Genomic DNA, 18,072 nt, shown 5'->3' with positions numbered 1-18,072 from the left:
ATGCTTGAAATTATTCTTCAGTATTCCATAGTAACATCTGACAAAAATATCTAGACACTGAAGCAGCAAACTTTGTGAAAATTAATTTTTGTGTCATTCTCAAAACTTTTGGCCACAACTGTATTTTAAGAAAAATACATGGTAAAGTATTTACTAAAATAAACTGAAGTTAAAAAAATAAAGAAGAAAATAGAAAACTAATAAATAATTAAAGAGCAACAATAAAATAACAGTAAAAAGGCTACAGTATACACAGGGGGTACCGGTACAGAGGCGATGTGCCCGGGGGCACATGTATTAGCATACCCATGGCGGGAAAGTCCAGCATGCCATTTTCTGATTGGGGGGCACCAAGGCTGAGGAAAACAGCCCACAAATGAGAATCAAACTTTTGGACACACCTACTCATTTTTCTTATTTTTTTTTACTATTTTCTACGTTATAGAATAATAGTGAAGACATCAAAACTATGAAATAACACATATGGAATCATGTCACAAAAAAAAGTTTTCAACAAATCAAAATATATTTTTTACAAGACTGTTGCAAAAGCATTCCTTGTGAAGCTGGTTGAGAGAATGTCTAGAGTATACAAAGCTGTCATCAAGGCAAAGGGTGGCTACTTTGAAGAATCTCAAATATAACGTATATTTTGATTTGTTTAAAACTTTTTGGGTTACTACATGAATCCATATGTGTTATTTCATAATTTTGATGTCTTCAATATTATTCTACAAAGTAGAAAATAGTACAAAATAAAGGAAAACCGTTGAATGATTAGGTGCGGTTGCAGAGAGAACAGTCTATGACTAGGGTGGCTGGAGTCTTTGGCAAAAGTAGGATCTTCATATGTCTCAGGCAAATCATAATTAAATACATAAATGCTCATAATTAATTAGGGATTTAAAAAAAACATTACAGGATTTTGTTGTGTCGCTTTGCACCATCTACCGAACTGTTTGGATTGGAACACACCCACATATAAACAAATAGTGACGTACACTATTTTAGTTACACCCACAATGCAACGCGGAGGAACCTGGGGGATCCTCCGAGAAGACGGGACAAAAAAAAAAAAAACAGATTAGAGACAAATTAAGACAAAGCAGGTCGTTAAAACGATAATTTGTGAATGGTGTAATTTAATAGTGGTAGCTCTAGCTGCCTAAATTTAAGAAAAAAAAAGTTTAGTAAGTTCCAACTTTGTTAGTGGAGGTTAGCGGTGTGACAGAAGCCAGACTTTGCTTTGGCGACAGGGACAGCAGAGTTAGCCAGCTTCATAGCTAATGTTAGCTGTCAGCTATCTTGACGACAAAACAATGCTCCGTTGATAACCATAGTTTGTTATTTAGCTAGCCAGAGTATAGACCGGATCAAAGCTATCATTAAAACACACATCTCTGTGATTTCTTCAACTATCAACAAGACCATTGACGTTGGCTAACTAACGCTAGTTTTCCTTGTCCAAGTGAGCCACAGCCGGTAGTGGCTATTGTTAAATTAACTGAGGCGAGTCGCTGAATCATTTACTGGGTCAAAATGAACATCGACGAGGCGGCAGCTCCGAAACCTGTCACCGACGATGATGGAATGACATGGTGGTACCGATGGCTCTGTAAAATCGTTGGGGTCCTGGGCGGAGTATGTAAGTAAAAACGAACTAAGCGTTTTCATAACTACTGTGATTGACAGTCAAATTTGAATGTCTAATACATAGGGAGGCGATTTCCTACAGTCAACGTCCCACAAAAAGAGCTGTGACGCTAATATTTGTGTTAACTCTTTGGAATGGTAATCTGTGGCTTTCACTGAGTGCTGGGCTGGTTCCCAGTTTCATCGGTTCACACTCTATAGTTAAGGCTGTACAATTATTTTGTCTAATACATCCACAGTGGAATCACCCAACTCAGCAAAACCCACAGATCACAACTATGTAGAGTTTACTTATTAATTACTGTATTTATTTTTAAGTTATGTATCAATATTCCAACCTGTTTAGCATTATCTAGTCCAAATATGGCATTATTCCACTATTTTTTGGATCTGTTTCATTATCTAGACTGAATTATTCCACTATTTATGTCTGTTAGGATACATTTCAATGAGGAACTTTTTGTTTTCAAGGTGAACTGCAAATTCCACTATTGTGGCTAATCCTTATTGTCTCTACCTTAACACAGGTCAGTGGTTTCACCTGCTGACTTTAGGCTGATGGTATACACAGCCTGAATGTTGAATACAATTACATTTGAACTTACTCTACCGGTTGTCTGTGGTGTTGGTCCTTCAGATGGTTGAAACTTGAGACAAAATATCCATATTTATTGGTCTGTATTTATCTATTTAGATCCAATATTTTCCAGACAATTCTGCTAATTTAATATATGACAGTTCTCTACCTTCTTCCACTTGCCTCCTCAATTTTTGCAGCAATGTTGCAATCATAAAAAAAATATAACACAGGCACAAAACCATGTAAATACTAGCTGACTTCAATTGACATGCGATGCATGCTTACTCTCTCATGACTGAAGGTACGTGCACATGACGGAAGGGCATGCAATGACAGTGTGAGGCTATACTCTCTTTAGGAAGCTCTGCTGATCTGCTGTCTTTGAAATATTACAGTGTTTAGTTGAGGCCTTCAGTGTTCTTACTGAGTGCCTCTGTCTGCCCAGACAAAGCACTGCCACATCACTCTACCCCAGCATCTCTCTGTACAACAATAACCCATTAGTCACATGTTCACATTGTTCCTTACAGGAACTAAGAGGCTGGAAGTTGGCACTGTCTGTCTGCTCTCCTGGCTGTCACATATCTTTTTGTGCCATAGGCTTTCTACTTGCCTGGCTGGCACAATAAGTCATAAGCTATGTTCAGTGATAGCTTCTATTTTATAATGTTAACTAGAGTAGAGTACTCAGTGCGAGACATACAGAGGTGTTGTTTCTGCCTGCGTTGCAGTTCCCAAGCAGTAGGCCAATCACATCCCTGCCCTCCCTTCCCACCTATCCCTTCCCTGCTCGCTGTAGCTATGATTCCGGAGTAGTGGTCGCTGTATCACATTCACATGCGGGACCGCTGCATTTGAAATTGGCTCTGTATACTTCAGCATGCTGTTGAATCCGAGCTCAGGATAGGATATGTCCTACAGTGCCTTCAGAAAGTATTCAAATCAAATGTATTTATATAGCCCTTCGTACATCAGCTGATATCGCAAAGTGCTGTACAGAAACCCAGCCTAAAACCCCAAACAGCAAACAATGCAGGTGTAAAAGCACGGTGGCTAGGAAAAACTCCCTAGAAAGGCCAAAACCTAGGAAGAAACCTAGAGAGGAACCAGGCTATGTGGGGTGGCCAGTCCTCTTCTGGCTGTGCCGGGTAGAGATTATAACAGAACATGACCAAGATGTTCAAATGTTCATAAATGACCAGCATGGTCGAATAATAATAAGGCAGAACAGTTGAAACTGGAGCAGCAGCACAGTCAGGTGGACTGGGGACAGCAAGGAGTCATCATGTCAGGTAGTCCTGGGGCACGGTCCTAGGGCTCAGGTCCTCCGAGAGAGAGAAAGAAATAGATAATTAGAGAGAGCATATGTGGGGTGGCCAGTCCTCTTCTGGCTATGCCGGGTGGAGATTATAACAGAACGTGGCCAAGATGTTCAAATGTTCATAAATGACCAGCATGGTTGAATAATAGTAAGGCAGAACAGTTGAAACTGGAGCAGCAGCATGGCCAGGTGGACTGGGGACAGCAAGGAGTCATCATGTCAGGTAGTCCTGGGACATGGTCCTAGGGCCCAGGCCAGTTGAAACTGGAGCAGCAGCATGGCCAGGTGGACTGGGGACAGCAAGGAGTCATCATGTCAGGTAGTCCTGGGGCATGGTCCTAGGGCTCAGGTCCTCCGAGAGAGAGAAAGAAAGAGAGAAGGAGAGAATTAGAGAACGCACACTTAGATTCACACAGGACACCGAATAGGACAGGAGAAGTACTCCAGATGAAACAAACTGACACCCCTTGACTTTTTACACATTTAGTTACAGCCTGAGTTTAAATGGATTCAATTGAGATTTTGTGTCACTGGCCTACACACAATAACCCATAATGTCAAAGTGGAATTAGTTTTACAAATTAATAAAAAATGAAAAGCTGAAATGTCTTGAGTCAATAAGAATGAACCCTTTGCTATGGTTTACCCTGGATAAGTGCATGGACTCACTCTGTGTGCAATAATAGTGTTTCTCATCTCTGTACCCCACACATACAATTATCTGTAAGGACCCTCCGTTGAGCAGTGAATTTCAAACACAGATTCCACCACTAAGACCAGGGAGGTTTTCCAATACCCCGCAACGAAGGGCACCTATTGGTAGATGGGTAAAAATAAAGAAATCAGACATTGAATATCCCTTTGAGCATGGAGAGGGTTTTAATTACTTTTTGATGGTGTATAAACACACCCAGTCACTACAAAGATACAGGTGTCCTTCCTAACTCAGTTGTCAGTGAGGAAATAAACCGCACTGGAATTTCACCATGAGGCCAATAGTGACTTTAAAGCAGTTACGTTTAATGGCTGTGATAGAATCAAAACTGAAGATGGATGGATGGAACAGTGTAGTTACTTCACAATACTAACCTAATTGACAGAGTGAAAAAAGCCTGTACAGAATAAAGATATTCTAAAACACGCATCTTGTTTGCAACAAGGCACTGAATTAATACAACAACAAAATGGCAACTTTTAGTCCTAAATACAAAAAAAGTGTTATGTTTGATGCAAATCCAATACACCACATTAGTGAGTACCACTCTTCATATTTTCAAGTATACTGCATAATGGTGGGTGTTGTTATGGGTATGCGGCTAATCATTAAGGACCGGAGTTTTTCAAGATAAAAAATAAATGGAGTGGAGCTAAGCACAGGCAAGATCCTAGAGGAAAACCTGACTGTCTGCTTTCCACCAGACACTGGGAGATTTAATTCATCTTTCAGCTGGACAATAGCCTTAAACACAAGGCCAAATATACACTGGAGTTGCTTACCAAGTAGACAGTGAATCAAATCAAATGTATTTATATAGCCCTTCTTACATCAGCTGATATCTCAAAGTGCTGTACAGAAACCCAGCCTAAAACCCCAAACAGCAAGCAATGCAGGTGTAGAAGCACGGTGGCTAGGAAAAACTTCCTAGAAAGGCCAAAACCTAGGAAGAAACCTAGAGAGGAACCAGGCTATGAGGGGTGGCCAGTCCTCTTCTGGCTGTGCCGGGTGGAGATTATAACAGAACATGGCCAAGATGTTCATAAATTACCAGCATGGTCAAATAATAATAATCACAGTAGTTGTCGAGGGTGCAGAAAATCAGCACCTCAGGAGTAAATGTCAGTTGGCTTTTCATAGCCGATCATTGAGAGTATCTCTACTGCTCCTGCTGTCTCTAGAGAGTTGAAAACAGCAGGTCTGGGACAGGTAGCACGTCCGGTGAACAGGTCAGGGTTCCATAGCCGCAGGCAGAACAGTTGAAACTGGAGCAGCAGCACGGCCAGGTGGACTGGGGACAGCAAGGAGTCATCATGCCAGGTAGTCCTGAGTGATGGTCCTAGGGCTCAGGTCCTCCTCCGAGAGAGAGAAGGAAAGAGCGAATTAGAGAGAACATACTTAAATTCACACAGGACACCCGGATAAGACAGGAGAAGTACTCCAGATATAACAAACTGACCCTAGCCCCCCGACACATAAACTGCTGCAGCATAAATACTGGAGGCTGAGACAGAAGGGTCAAGAGACACTGTGGCCTCATCCGATTATACCCCCGGACAGGGCCAAACAGGCAGGATATAACCCTACCCACTTTGCCAAAGCACAGCCACCACACCACTAGAGGGATATCTTGAATGTTCATGAGTTGGCACGTTACAGTTTTGACTTAAATCTACTGCAGAAATAAATGACAAGACCTGAAAATGGTTGTCTAGCAATGATCAACAACCAATTTGACAGAGGTCGAAGAATCCTAAAAACAATCATGTGCAATTTGCACAATCCAGGTGTGGAAAGCTCTTAGACACTTACCCAGAAGACTCACAGCTGTAATCATTGCCAAATATGCTTCTACAAAGTATTAATTCAGGTGTGTGAATAATTATGTAAATTAAATATGTCTGTATTTAATTTTCAATAAATGTGCAAAAATGTCTAAAAACATGTTTTCACTTTGTCATTGTGGGGTATTGTGTGTAGATGGGTAAGGAAAATAATCTTCTGTAACTCATTTTGAATTCAAGCTGTAACACAACAAAATATGGACTAAGTCAAGTGGTATGAATACTTTCTGAAGGCACTGTATATGATTCCTCTGACTTTAGCTACTGCAGAGTAGACTGCATATGTGTGTCTCTGAGACTAGCAGTGCTTATGTGTGGGCGTCTCTGTGTGTGTTTGGCATGAGTGTGCTAGCTAGCCGAATGGTCTCATCTGGTACTGTGGGAGGTTGTTGCCAGTGGCAGCCATTTAATTTAATCACACTCGTATGGGATCTCCAATCTGTCATTACTAGCATGAGGTTAGCGTGATGTTTCTCTCTTGATAGAAATCCTCTGCTGTGTTTTCAAGCTTTAATGGTTTCAAACCAATACAACTCTAGCCCCACTAGTTAATAATTTAACCAAAATCAAAGTTGGGTACAAAATACAATATGAGCTGTCTCAGCTTTGAGACACTGGTGGGCTGTGTGTGTGGTGTGTGTGTGTGTACTACAGAGTACAATGGATGTCATGTGTGTAATTGTCCCGTCTTTTCATTGTCTGGGTCCCTTCCCATGCTCACAGTGTGGCCACTGGACTGGTAGCTGCACCCAGCAGAGCCAACCAGGCAATGTATATCAGGGACCTAGCGGGATCTTAGCATGGGGCCTGTAACCTCAGATTAATACTCATCTGTCTCCTGTTTGGCTCGTATTCTATGGCTCTCTGCCAGAGGAGAAGAGCTGATCCTCTGGTGCTCCTGCTATCAAAACCACTCATGTTTGTTTAAACAGAAATGTAGGCCCTTGTGGTTTCCAGTTAGGCTATATTTGATTTAAGTGTGGATGAATAACGTCCCCAGTCAGGGTAATAGCACTGTTTGTCATATTTCTAAATTGGAACAAAGCCTCCTTTATTCTGGTAAATTGGTATTCATGGTGACCCTATATGCCTGAAGCGTCCACATGCATATTTATACCTGTTTGGACTTGATCTGGTTGCATTATCAGAACTGTAACATTGCATGTAATATGATATTTTCTCTCCCACTGAAGCATGTGCCATCTCAGGAGTGTGGATGTGTGTCACTGTCAACCCTTTAAACATCGCTGCTGGAGTATGGATGGTGTAAGTTTGTCTTGCACTATATGATCCTTAGCCAAGACTTTAGATTTGCATACACGCCTACATATATTGGAGAGAGAGAGTGTGTGTGTATATATTATTTATATATATATAAGATCCATTACTGTGCTAATGTCCTCCTTCTTTTTCAAGTTTGAATGCCTTTGTGCTGTTCCTGTGTGAAGTTCCATTCTGCTGCCAGTTCATTGAGTTTGCAAACGCAGTGGCAGCTAGAGCTGACAAATTCAAGCCATGGCAGAAAGCCTTCTTCTACTGCGGGTAAGAACTGGACTGAGACCTGCTGTCTTCACATGACTCAGCTGTCCATTGTCTAGGCCTGCAATTTTAAATGACCTTTTAACCAGTTGAAAAACATACTTCAAGTTTTCTGTAATCAACCACTCAATCAAACCCTGTTTCTTTTATTTCCAGGATGGCACTGTTTCCCATATTCCTGAGCTTCTCCATCACCACTTTGTTTGGAAATGCCATTGCCTTCGCTACGGGAGTCCTCTATGGTCTCGTCTCACTGGGCAAAAAGTGAGGCTTTTCTATTCATACTTTTGTGATAAGATTTGAATATATGTGTGTAGGCCTACATAGTGTACTTGAGATTGAATTTGTTTCTTTCTCGCCCCTCTTTCTCACACTTTCTCCCCTTTCAGTTCAAATTAACATGCATTTTTAATCAACATTTAGATGTTTAAGTGTTATTAATCAGTAGTAAGATGCATTACATTTAAAATAATGTAACATCTTGTAACAGGAGATAACAGCTTCATTCCATACTCTCATTGTAACTTTGAGTGGCAAAAAGTAACCCTGTAAATTATCTCATTCAACATTATATCTAACATCTCCCCTTTCCTCTGTGGTGTCATGCTTTCGGCCCTGTTTCTCTCTCTTCCACCACTCTGTTTCTTTCAGGGGCGATGCGGTGAGTTACGCAAGGCTGAATCACCAGAAACTGGGGGATGAGGAGAAGCTGACCGGGACGACTGACGGGTCAATATAGTGACATGGCTCATCCCTCCGGTCTCAGAGGAGGAACACTATCCTTTATCAAGGGATAAAGATGTCAACCCCTCTCCCCCACCATCTCTTCTCTTTTACCCCACCTCTCCCTCTCTGTTACTGGGTTTATTTATGTATCTAAACTGCTGCATCTTTAATGTGTCCGTATAGATTTTATGTCATTTGGTCCTTTTATAGTGTGAATTTAGTTTGACATTTTAGTTCATGTAAAGGTTTAGCGGTTGTTTTAATAGGTTTTTTTTTATTTTAAATTAATTTTTGTGTGCTTTTTTTGTTGTCCTGGTTACTGGGGTATCCATTTTTTGCAAGTAGGAAAAGGAATGTACCATTTTAGCCAATCCGCCTTTCAGGAAACCTGGGCGATAGTGAAAGTGGAATTGTAGTTTTTGTTCAGGATTTTCCCAAGTCATCTTCCTCTGTTTGTGCCACCGGCAATTGGAAATTCGGCCATTGGGACAGTAATCCTAAATGTATATCCATCCAGTGTACCCAAAGATGGGAGTCCTCTTTTATATTGATTACTTGAGATATGAAGTAACCAATATTCAGTTTTCAACTGAACACTTTGAACAAACATTGACAACATTGCATGTTTACAGAGGACATAGGATTCACTGTGACATCATAGTTCTAACAATGGTTTTCAGTGCACAGATAAGATGAACTATCTTATCAGCTTTTGGGGCATTCTACAAATTTGCTTGTAATCAAACAGTCACAGGTTACTACAGAGTGTGTATATCATGAGAAGAAAAACAGATTAAGGGCTCAATTCAATACATCTCTCTGAAGTTCAGCGCTGTAGTGCAATTGAAATTCAAAGGTAATGTTCCCACTTTCGTGGAGACTGCATTCACGGTAAACGATGCACGTGTCGGCTCAATCGGAAACTACTTTAACATTTAAATCACGCTATAGCGCTGAACCTCTGCCATACGAACTGGGCCCTAAAGAAAGGCTATAGTGCTTTAGAACCTATCTATTGTTGTTCTCTTCTGGAACCCGGTTGATCTATGCCACTTCAGAATGTTTGTTTTCGACTCTACAAATCCGAGTGCGATCTATCCTTCTGACCCATGGAAGCAGAATGTTAAAGGTTTATGACTGATGAGATAATGTCTTGATTCAGAGACTAATAGTGTTTAACACAGCACACAAAGCAAATATTAGGCTTTTTCCTTAGTCAGATAGGAGATACAATCTTCTGTCCAACCTCTGATCACAGGTGTTGTTCGGCAACATGCTACTGTTGTTTTTTTGATTGACTCTTTTGGTGAAAAATAATGCATTGAGTTAGCTTGTTTGGCCACACCTCTTACAGTAGTGCATCTCGCACATTATCTCTGGATTGGAAAACATTTCAATCAGTAAAATGGTCACCCATGATTGGTTCTCAGTTAGGCATATTTTTATTTTCTATATACATCATACAGGGTAACTAGCAAGAACACTATTGCAGGTCACTTTAACCAATGCATAGGTACTATCCACATACACGTACAAATGAACCAGCTTTTGTTAAATGGAATCAAACACTACAGGCACACAAGCGATATATCACTTAGGAATATATGGAACACTATTTAGGCTCATAGTTCAAAATAATATGCAACGTAGGCGTGTTAGCAGCTATCCAATGTAGCTTCACAGTTAACTAGAGCGTTGGGCCAGTAACCGAAAGGTTGCTAGATTGAATCCCCGAGCTGACAAGGTAAAAATGTGTCTTTCTGCCCCTGAACAAGGCAGTTAACCTACTGTTCCTAGGCTGTCATTGTAAATAACAATTTGTTCTTAACTGACTTGCCTAGTTAAATAAAGGTTCAACATATATTTCAATAGTTTATCAGATATTATGCATTTTACCAACATTTTCATTACTGTAACAGACCCCAAAAAGTTAAACAAATCAATATTTTATTTTAACATTGCTCCCCTAATGAAAAGGCCTGAGTTAAACATAACACTGAAAATAAATATTTCAAATGAAATAACTTTTTCCCAATTTGAGCTCTTCAGACATTTTGGCAATGAGAAGGCCAAATGGGGTACTCTAGATGATGCATAATGGATTAATAAAACCTGGAGTTTTTACAGGAACTAGAAAGTTTTTTGACACATGTCCAGACACTGTATGTATTAAATATAGTTTAATGTAAACTTTGTGTTTTATTCAAATAAGTTAAGCTTTATAAAATGACCTGAGAATTTAATCCGGGTGCATTTCGGTAATAAGATTTTGGGGTGAAAATGTGAAAAATTCAGGTAAATGTAAAATGGGTTTAAAATAAGACACCTTCCCAAAAAGACATCTTGGTTCTCGGAATGATAGTTGATTTTGGCAGGTTCATCATGGTTTTGTAACTCAATTTGCTAGACATATTTTAAAAGAGAGATTCACCCCCATATACAAGAGGGACACTAATCCTTACCTTATGATCTCTGGGCACATACAAGTCCTTAATGGTTACACTATAGCGTTATGGAACAATGATCTAAAATATTTTTTACTTAACTGGGAAAGTCAGTTAATAACAAATTTGTATTTACAATGACAGCTGGATGAGATACAAGCCTGGATTTGAACCAGGGACTGTAGTGACACCTCTTGCGCTGAGATGCAGTGCCTTAGACTGCTGCATCACTCTGGAACCTCAAACACTAACAGCTTGCCCCATGCAATAGGAATGAGTTTTGCAGCCCAGACCTCTAGTTTGCTGTAAGGGGTTTCTGTGTATTCTTCTGTTTAGTTATGTTGAATCGAAGTGAATTTAGTTTGTCTTTGTTGCTTTTTTATGATGTAAATGTACTATAAGGTCAAAATGAGCATACTAACTTGGTTTCTAGTTACATGGGGGTGCGTTTGTAAATTCACTGTGGAGTGCCAGAGAGTGTTTTGCTCTGGTCAAGGAGTAGGGTTGATCCGAGCGTTTTGACCTTAACGGCAGTCAAGCTATCCGGCGAAAATTAGCTAGCTTGATAGCTACTTCCATACAAAAATGAGAGAACACCTCACTCTGACCATTTTACTCACCCTAGCAGAACTGGTTAGGCTTTTTTCATGTTATCCAGAGCATTGGTGACTAACTTTGCTGCTGGCAACACTAATTCGCATTTTTGCCGACATTTACTGACACCGGTCATGTGGAACGTTCTTAAATTCATCAGTTATAGATGGCCAGAGCAAATTTACGAACGCGCCCATGGTATTCTCTCCATATGGCTAAACATTTTTCCTCCTATTTATTACTTGTGATTTAAATATCTAACCTTTAATTCATGAAAAACTCAAACACAAAGGCAACACATAATCCATACACTTGGAATTTTAACTGCAGATATTCAACATCAAGACATGGATGTTAGATCAGAAAAATACCACATTTTAAAACATTCGAACCAGACAATGAATGAAAGATCCATGCATAGTTAAAGCGGCACTAGGCTGTTTCTGATGACCAACTTTCTGAATGATTAGGGTTGAGTGGGATTTGAATAAAGTCCATATTAATTTGATCAAACCACTTTATGTAATCCTTATGGGTCACCAAGAAATTCCTCAATTCACTAAGACCTCAAAGTGCAAGTTCACTTCCAAAAGAAACAATTGTTAATTCAATCAAGCCTCCTGTCCTGTGCCATCTAGTCAAGGGCGAGTCCCCAGTCCCATTACAGACTGATGCAGTTCAGTCAGTCAGGTTCATTTGTGTTTGGGCGATTTGGGCTTCCTTGGTTCCTTGGTCTTCTTGGTCAACTCCGGGTTGTTATGACTAGCCTTGATCTCTGCCTCCCAATGTTTCTTCACCACTGTGTACAACCTCATGGTCGCCTGGGCGTCTTGGACCTGCAACACATTCTCAGACATTGGCTACGGTTCACAGTTGTACTACTGTATATGTGAGCTACAAAATAAAAAAAGATTGATAAAAAGCTGACTTACGGATGAATGTTCTCCCTGTTGTACTTTGACACCGAGTATTTCTCTACACAGGAGTTTCAGAGAGGGCCGACCACTCTGAAAATAAAATAACATTATCTTCCTCTTATAGTGATATTACAACCCCTTCAGTCACGCATATTAATACAAAATATCTGCCCACAAACCAGTCTTTACCTTCACAATTTTCTTGAAAGGTTTATACTTCTGGGTGTCTCTGATTCTCTTTTTTGGGTGATCCAAGAACAAAATCTGAAAAATGTTAGCATGGAAAGTATATGTAAATGTTGACAATGGTCAGGTTTTAGTTAGAATGATAAACAATGCAAGTTACATCATAGTAGTGTACCTTGAGGTCATTGTGAATGGCGTGTCCCACAAGCGTTCTCCCCTGGAGGATCTCAGCCACCTCTTTCTGTACGGTCTTCACATTCTCACCTGCAGAATATAACAGACGACACAAAAGTCGCATTTGAAAACGACCCGCAGATAACTTCATCCTAAAATAAGACTCTTTTGGTCTTTAGTGAGTTTGTTGCCGTTTCCAATGCTACCATAAGACCATATTAATACAGTGGTAAAATAATCACTAAGGAGGTCAGCTCATCCTGCTTACCGTTTTTGATGTCATCTGGTCGGATGCCACTGACAGCTGTCCTGTAGTCCGTCACCTTCTCTGTGGGTTTGACGAATTTGTCATAGATGCACTTTCCAAACTGGTTGACAAGGGAGACCCGGGCTACGATGCTGTCCTCGCCATCTGGCCCCACACCCACCATCTCACAGTCCATAGCCACCGCCTTGGTCAGGCTGACAGGTGCCATGATGAACAGGGAAAGAAAAAGCCTTGGTCACACCTGGTACTTGACTTGAAGCTTGACCACCCCCCCATTCCCTAGGTTTTTTAGCCCATTGATTTTGTAGTAATGTTTGAGTCACTCATATCACATAAAAACACAGTGTACAATTGCAAGACAGAGCTTTAGAACTGCACGTTTTTCTCTGCTACTCATGACAACATGTGTAGAATTGCAGGAAATAAGCTATAAACCTGCAAAAAAAACTCTCCAACTAGAGGGCTGTTAACAGTTTGTATTATTAACAGTGCTTGTGCTCATAGAAATAGGAGGACGTTTCCCAATGCTGGAAGGGGGGCCTGAGTGAAAACGTTTGAGAACCCCTGCACTAGATAGCAGTAGGAGGTCACATGACATCTCTTGGCCACTTGAAACCAGAGGTGTTTGGGTAGTGAGTCACTGTGCCCAAATGGCTGAATGGGTTTTCAAATCTGACATCATAAAATGAATGTAGCAAACGGGGCTTTCAAGTTATGGAATTATTTTTATTTTTTAAATAAGGACACCAATAGGTGAAGAAACATCAAACTTCTATTCCCAGCTAGCTAAACGACGCATACAAGGTAATGTGGGAGAAGGAAATGCATTTCTTTACAATGACAATCAGGCGTACCCTTCATGCATATTAAAAAGGTGACTTGACCTACATTGCATAATCTATGAATATGTCCACAGGGCATCATTTATGGGGCGGGGATTCTTATGACATTGCCAGGAGTAAGATTCTAGTACGATTTCCAAAAAACAACCTGTTAAACTCTTATGTGGTTAACTCAGTGGTTCTCAACTGGTTTTGCTTCGGGACCCAAATTGAACCAGTTTGTCTGTCACAAACCAATACTCACATCATGAAAAATCATTATTTTTAATGCTGTAATGATATACTCAATCAAGGAGCTGTATGCGCTCCAACCAGACAAAGTGGAGCAGTGTCTCCTGACCCCTCCTGTCCCAGCCTCTAGTATTTATGCTGCAGTAGTTTATGTGTCGGGGGGCTAGGGTCAGTCTGTTATATCTGACTATTTCTCCTGTCTTATCCGGAGTCCTGTGTGAATTTAAGTATGCTCTCTCGAATTCCCTCTCGGAGGAGGACCTGAACCCTAGGATAATGCCCCAGGACTACCTGGCCTGATGCCTCCTTGCTGTCCCCAGTCCACCTGGCCGTGCTGCTGCTCCAGTTTCAACTGTTCTGCCTGCGGCTATGGAACCCTGACCTGTTCACCGGACGTCCCATCTGTCCCAGACCTGCTGTTTTCAACTCTCTAGAGACAGCAGGAGCGGTAGAGATACTCTGAATGATTGGCTGTGAAACGCCAACTGACATTTACTCCTGAGGTGCTGACCTGTTACACCCTCAACAACCACTGTGATTATTATTATTTGACCCTGCTGGTCATCTATGAACATTTGAACATCTTGGCCATGTTCTGTTATCATCTCCACCCGGCACAGCCAGAAGAGGACTGGCCAACCCTTATAGCCTGGTTCCTCTCTAGGTTTCTTCCTAGGTTCTGGCCTTTCTAGGGAGTTTTTCCTAGCCACCGCGCTTCTACACCTGCATTGCTTGCTGTTTGGGGTTTTAGGCTGGGTTTCTTTACAGCACTTTGAGATATCAGCTGATGTAAGAAGGGCTTTATAAATACATTTGGTGTGAGAGTGCGGAACAGACAGAGAAAATGCAAGCCTTCATCATCATGGGGGGGAACGTGCACCCACTCCCCAACAAGGTAGATGAGCTGTACGCAAACATTCAATGCCAACAGGACTTTTACGATGTGAGCTTTCCTTCTTTCATCAAAACTTGGCTTAGGGAGGATACACTTGTTGAATCAGTGACTTTGGATGGGTTCTCTGTCATGCGCTTGGATAGTGACTGCCACAGTACGGGTAATTACTCAGACTGTGGACCAGTTGAGGAAACAGTTCAAATGGACAAATGCCAGGAAGGCTGTTGGACCGGATAGAATCAGACCCGGGTGCTCAGTGACTGTACTGTGCAGGTGAGCGGCACCCTGCACTTTATCTTCATGCAGTCACTGTCTACCTCTACTGTACCTACACAATGGAAATCCCCCTGCATTGTGCCTGTTCCCAAAAACAGCAAGGGCAGGGCCTAAACAACTTCAAGCCTGTTGCACTCACTTCCCAGCTGATGAAGGTATGTGAGAGAGTGGTCCTGGCACAACTACAGCAGCAGGTGCTCCGGGTTTCTTTACCCCCCCACAGTTTGCCTACCAGGCTAAGATAGGTGTGGAATATGCACTGCTGTTCATGTAGCACAAATCTGCTAATAGCTTTATATTGAAAACACTGCAATACTGTGAAGAAAAATTATTGAGATTAAAATGAAGTAAAAATCTAAATTCATTATAATTGACACACTTTCTACCTGGTTTAAGTTCAGACTGGAGTATTTTTTCATAATAAAAAAAAAAACCTCAACACTTGCAACCCATTCAAAAACCACCAGTTGAGAATCGCTGCCTAACTTACCCCTCAAATGCCCTGTCCTTGACCAGCGCGCTCTCTGTGGTCTGGGCGTCTGTCTTCTGAGTGCCTTGGATCTTCCTCATGATATCGGCTGCCTCTGTTCCCACTGTGGCCTCAATGTCGTCAGGGTCCACATCATCAAACCACATGTCCGATCTATTGGAGGACAGATATGCATTAACCATCACATACATTAACCAACACTGAGGTGCCTGTGGAAATAATATCTGATAATCTGACCGTAGGTTTGGATGCAAGTTTGACAATTGACTACAGAAGTGACTAAACACAGACAAACCACACACTTGCTTTTTACAACAGTGAGAAGTTCTTGAAGTCAACACCTCAATAGTCACACTTACTTGCCGGTATTCATTTTGGGTGCCTGTACTGTTTATATTTAGGTGCAGAAACTCTGCAACACCTTTGAGCTGATATTCTATAAAAGATGTGCAGAAACTCAAGCAGTAGAACAGTGGAGGTGCTGGTACTTAGTTCTGGTAAGCTCCTGCCCAAGTCAAGGCAATATTGGTAACACTGAAAGACTTACTCAGTGGGTTTCTTTTCCTCCAATTCTACTTTCTTCTTCTTCAACTGTGCATTGCTGTCTATCTGGACACTGCTCTGTTTCCTCTTCTTGGCTTTGGGCTGTTCTGTCCCCGATCGTCCTGGATCTATCCCATTCACCTGAGTTTGACTAGGAACAGAACTGTCCTTCCATGCTTTCCCACTGTTCACCTGCTTGGGCTTAGTTGCCTTGGCATCAGTCACTGTCTTTGATAAGTTCTTAGCAGGCTTCTTATGCACCACCGCCACCTCCTTCGGAATGTCTTTAGTTGGTTTCTTATGAGTCTCGTCCTTCTTTGAAATGTCTTTGGTGGGTTTATTAGGGACTTCCTTCTTTGAGTTCTGCTGAAACAGTTGCCTTTTCACAGGAGGGGGGTTGGATTTGAACACCTGCAAATAAAGAGCTCTAATAACACCACATTTTTGACAGGGATGACAGTGGTACTAATGCATTCAAGTCTGTCATCTATCCAAAAGTCTGTATCACAACATGCCATTTGTGACATAACCAAGTCCTTACCTCTAGTAACGTTTTCCAGTTGGTTGAAAAGTGTTGGGCATCTTTCGGGGGAAGCAACGCCATGGTTTTACCTTGATCTTTTGAAATGGGATCTTTTTTCTTGCTGTGTTGATAAAACGTTTTCTTTAGAGGTTTCTTTTTCGTTTGGCTCTGACTGGATTTTGGCATTTTAGAAGCAGCAGAGTCCGTTTTCTCTGGTTTGACTTTACACATCATGTCTCGATGGCTGTGAGCTTTGCTTTTGAAAATCTTGCTGTCAACTCGGTTCTGATTTCTTGGTGGGAAGCAGTGTGAGAGTAATGACAGCCAGAACTTCCACGTTATACTCTTAATATCTCATTTAAAAAAAGTTAACCTTGCTAAATGACTAGCTTTTGACAGCCCAATATACTTCAAACGTTCTGTAGCTCAGTAAGTTAGCTACTTGCTATAAGTTCACTAGCTCTGCTAACATGTGATCAGAAGCTTAAACATGAACGAATGAACTTTCGCTACATTTGCTAAGTAACAATAACATAACTAATCGGTACTCATGGTTTAAACAGGAATATTTCACCTCTACAAAGAGCTAAATGAATAATTACAACGCCGCAACAATCGTTATGCTGTACACAATTAGAGATCCAACGTTACACATTTTTCTCCACGCCATGCTGAAATGTGTACTTCGGAAATTTGTCACAAGTGTGAATGTCCGAAAGGAAACACGTCCACGGTTGCGCTTGGTTCCTAGATTAAGGAGTTCTTTCCGTTCATCCTGAATTATGTTGCTTAATATTAACTACTCTACCAATAAAAACTGTAATCAATGATGTTGGCTGAAAATCTATACATAATATCCAGTAAAGTGACAAGCACACAAAAGAGAACCATAGCAGACAACCAGTGACAAGAGGGGATTGCGTTGAAAGGTCTTGCACTAAAATACTTCAACACAAGGGGGCAGTGTTGTCTAATTGATTAATCACTTTCGTCCTGGTTTCAGAACAATACACCCAAATTACAACATACAAGACAATAAATGTAGACCTACATTTGAAGTTGCAAACATTATTTTTATACATCAGAAACTTTATCACCTTGATAATGGCCAATATATTGTAATATATGGCACATTTATAAGATTATGAATTGTTATTACTGATTTGTTACTCCACCTCAAGAATTCCATTTGTCAAATCGCTCGGGGCACGCATACTCTCGTTCAGGCAAATTAGAAATAAGTGCACTCAGGCTATCCGGAAGGCCAAAGTTAGTTTCTTTAAGGAGGAGTTCTCTCACTGGAAAATGGTT

The 18,072-nt window shown here is 41.0% G+C and overlaps 2 protein-coding genes across 3 annotated transcripts; one reads left to right on the top strand and one right to left on the bottom strand.

Annotated features, from left to right (window-relative positions):
- The first annotated feature begins 1,029 nt into the window (after window positions 1–1,029).
- Window positions 1,030–12,343, top strand: LOC115120633 (calcium channel flower homolog). 2 transcript variants are annotated; one of them, XM_029649589.2, is made up of 5 exons: window positions 1,030–1,645; window positions 7,307–7,379; window positions 7,530–7,655; window positions 7,809–7,916; window positions 8,304–12,343. In XM_029649589.2, the coding sequence occupies exons 1-5, from the start codon at window positions 1,540–1,542 to the stop codon at window positions 8,389–8,391; spliced, it is 501 nt and encodes a 166-aa protein (XP_029505449.1). In that variant the 5' UTR covers window positions 1,030–1,539; the 3' UTR covers window positions 8,392–12,343. The 2 variants fall into 2 exon arrangements, with proteins under 2 accessions (XP_029505449.1, XP_029505456.1); XM_029649596.2 differs by lacking the exon at window positions 8,304–12,343 and adding an exon at window positions 8,042–8,297.
- On the bottom strand, window positions 11,717–17,495 carry LOC115120624 (RNA exonuclease 4-like). Its single transcript, XM_029649579.2, has 8 exons — window positions 16,780–17,495; window positions 16,243–16,649; window positions 15,696–15,848; window positions 12,962–13,155; window positions 12,695–12,783; window positions 12,523–12,597; window positions 12,349–12,423; window positions 11,717–12,252 (listed from the first exon to the last, which is right to left on the bottom strand). Exons 1-8 carry the CDS (start codon window positions 16,993–16,995, stop codon window positions 12,109–12,111), a joined length of 1,353 nt encoding a protein of 450 aa, XP_029505439.1. The 5' UTR covers window positions 16,996–17,495; the 3' UTR covers window positions 11,717–12,108.
- Between the last annotated feature and the right edge of the window lie 577 nt (window positions 17,496–18,072).

Source organism: Oncorhynchus nerka, linkage group LG4, assembly GCF_034236695.1.
Source record: "Oncorhynchus nerka isolate Pitt River linkage group LG4, Oner_Uvic_2.0, whole genome shotgun sequence".
NCBI lineage: Eukaryota > Metazoa > Chordata > Actinopteri > Salmoniformes > Salmonidae > Oncorhynchus > Oncorhynchus nerka.
Note: the sequence above shows the minus strand (reverse complement) of the source record. Positions and strands in the feature narration are given on the sequence as shown.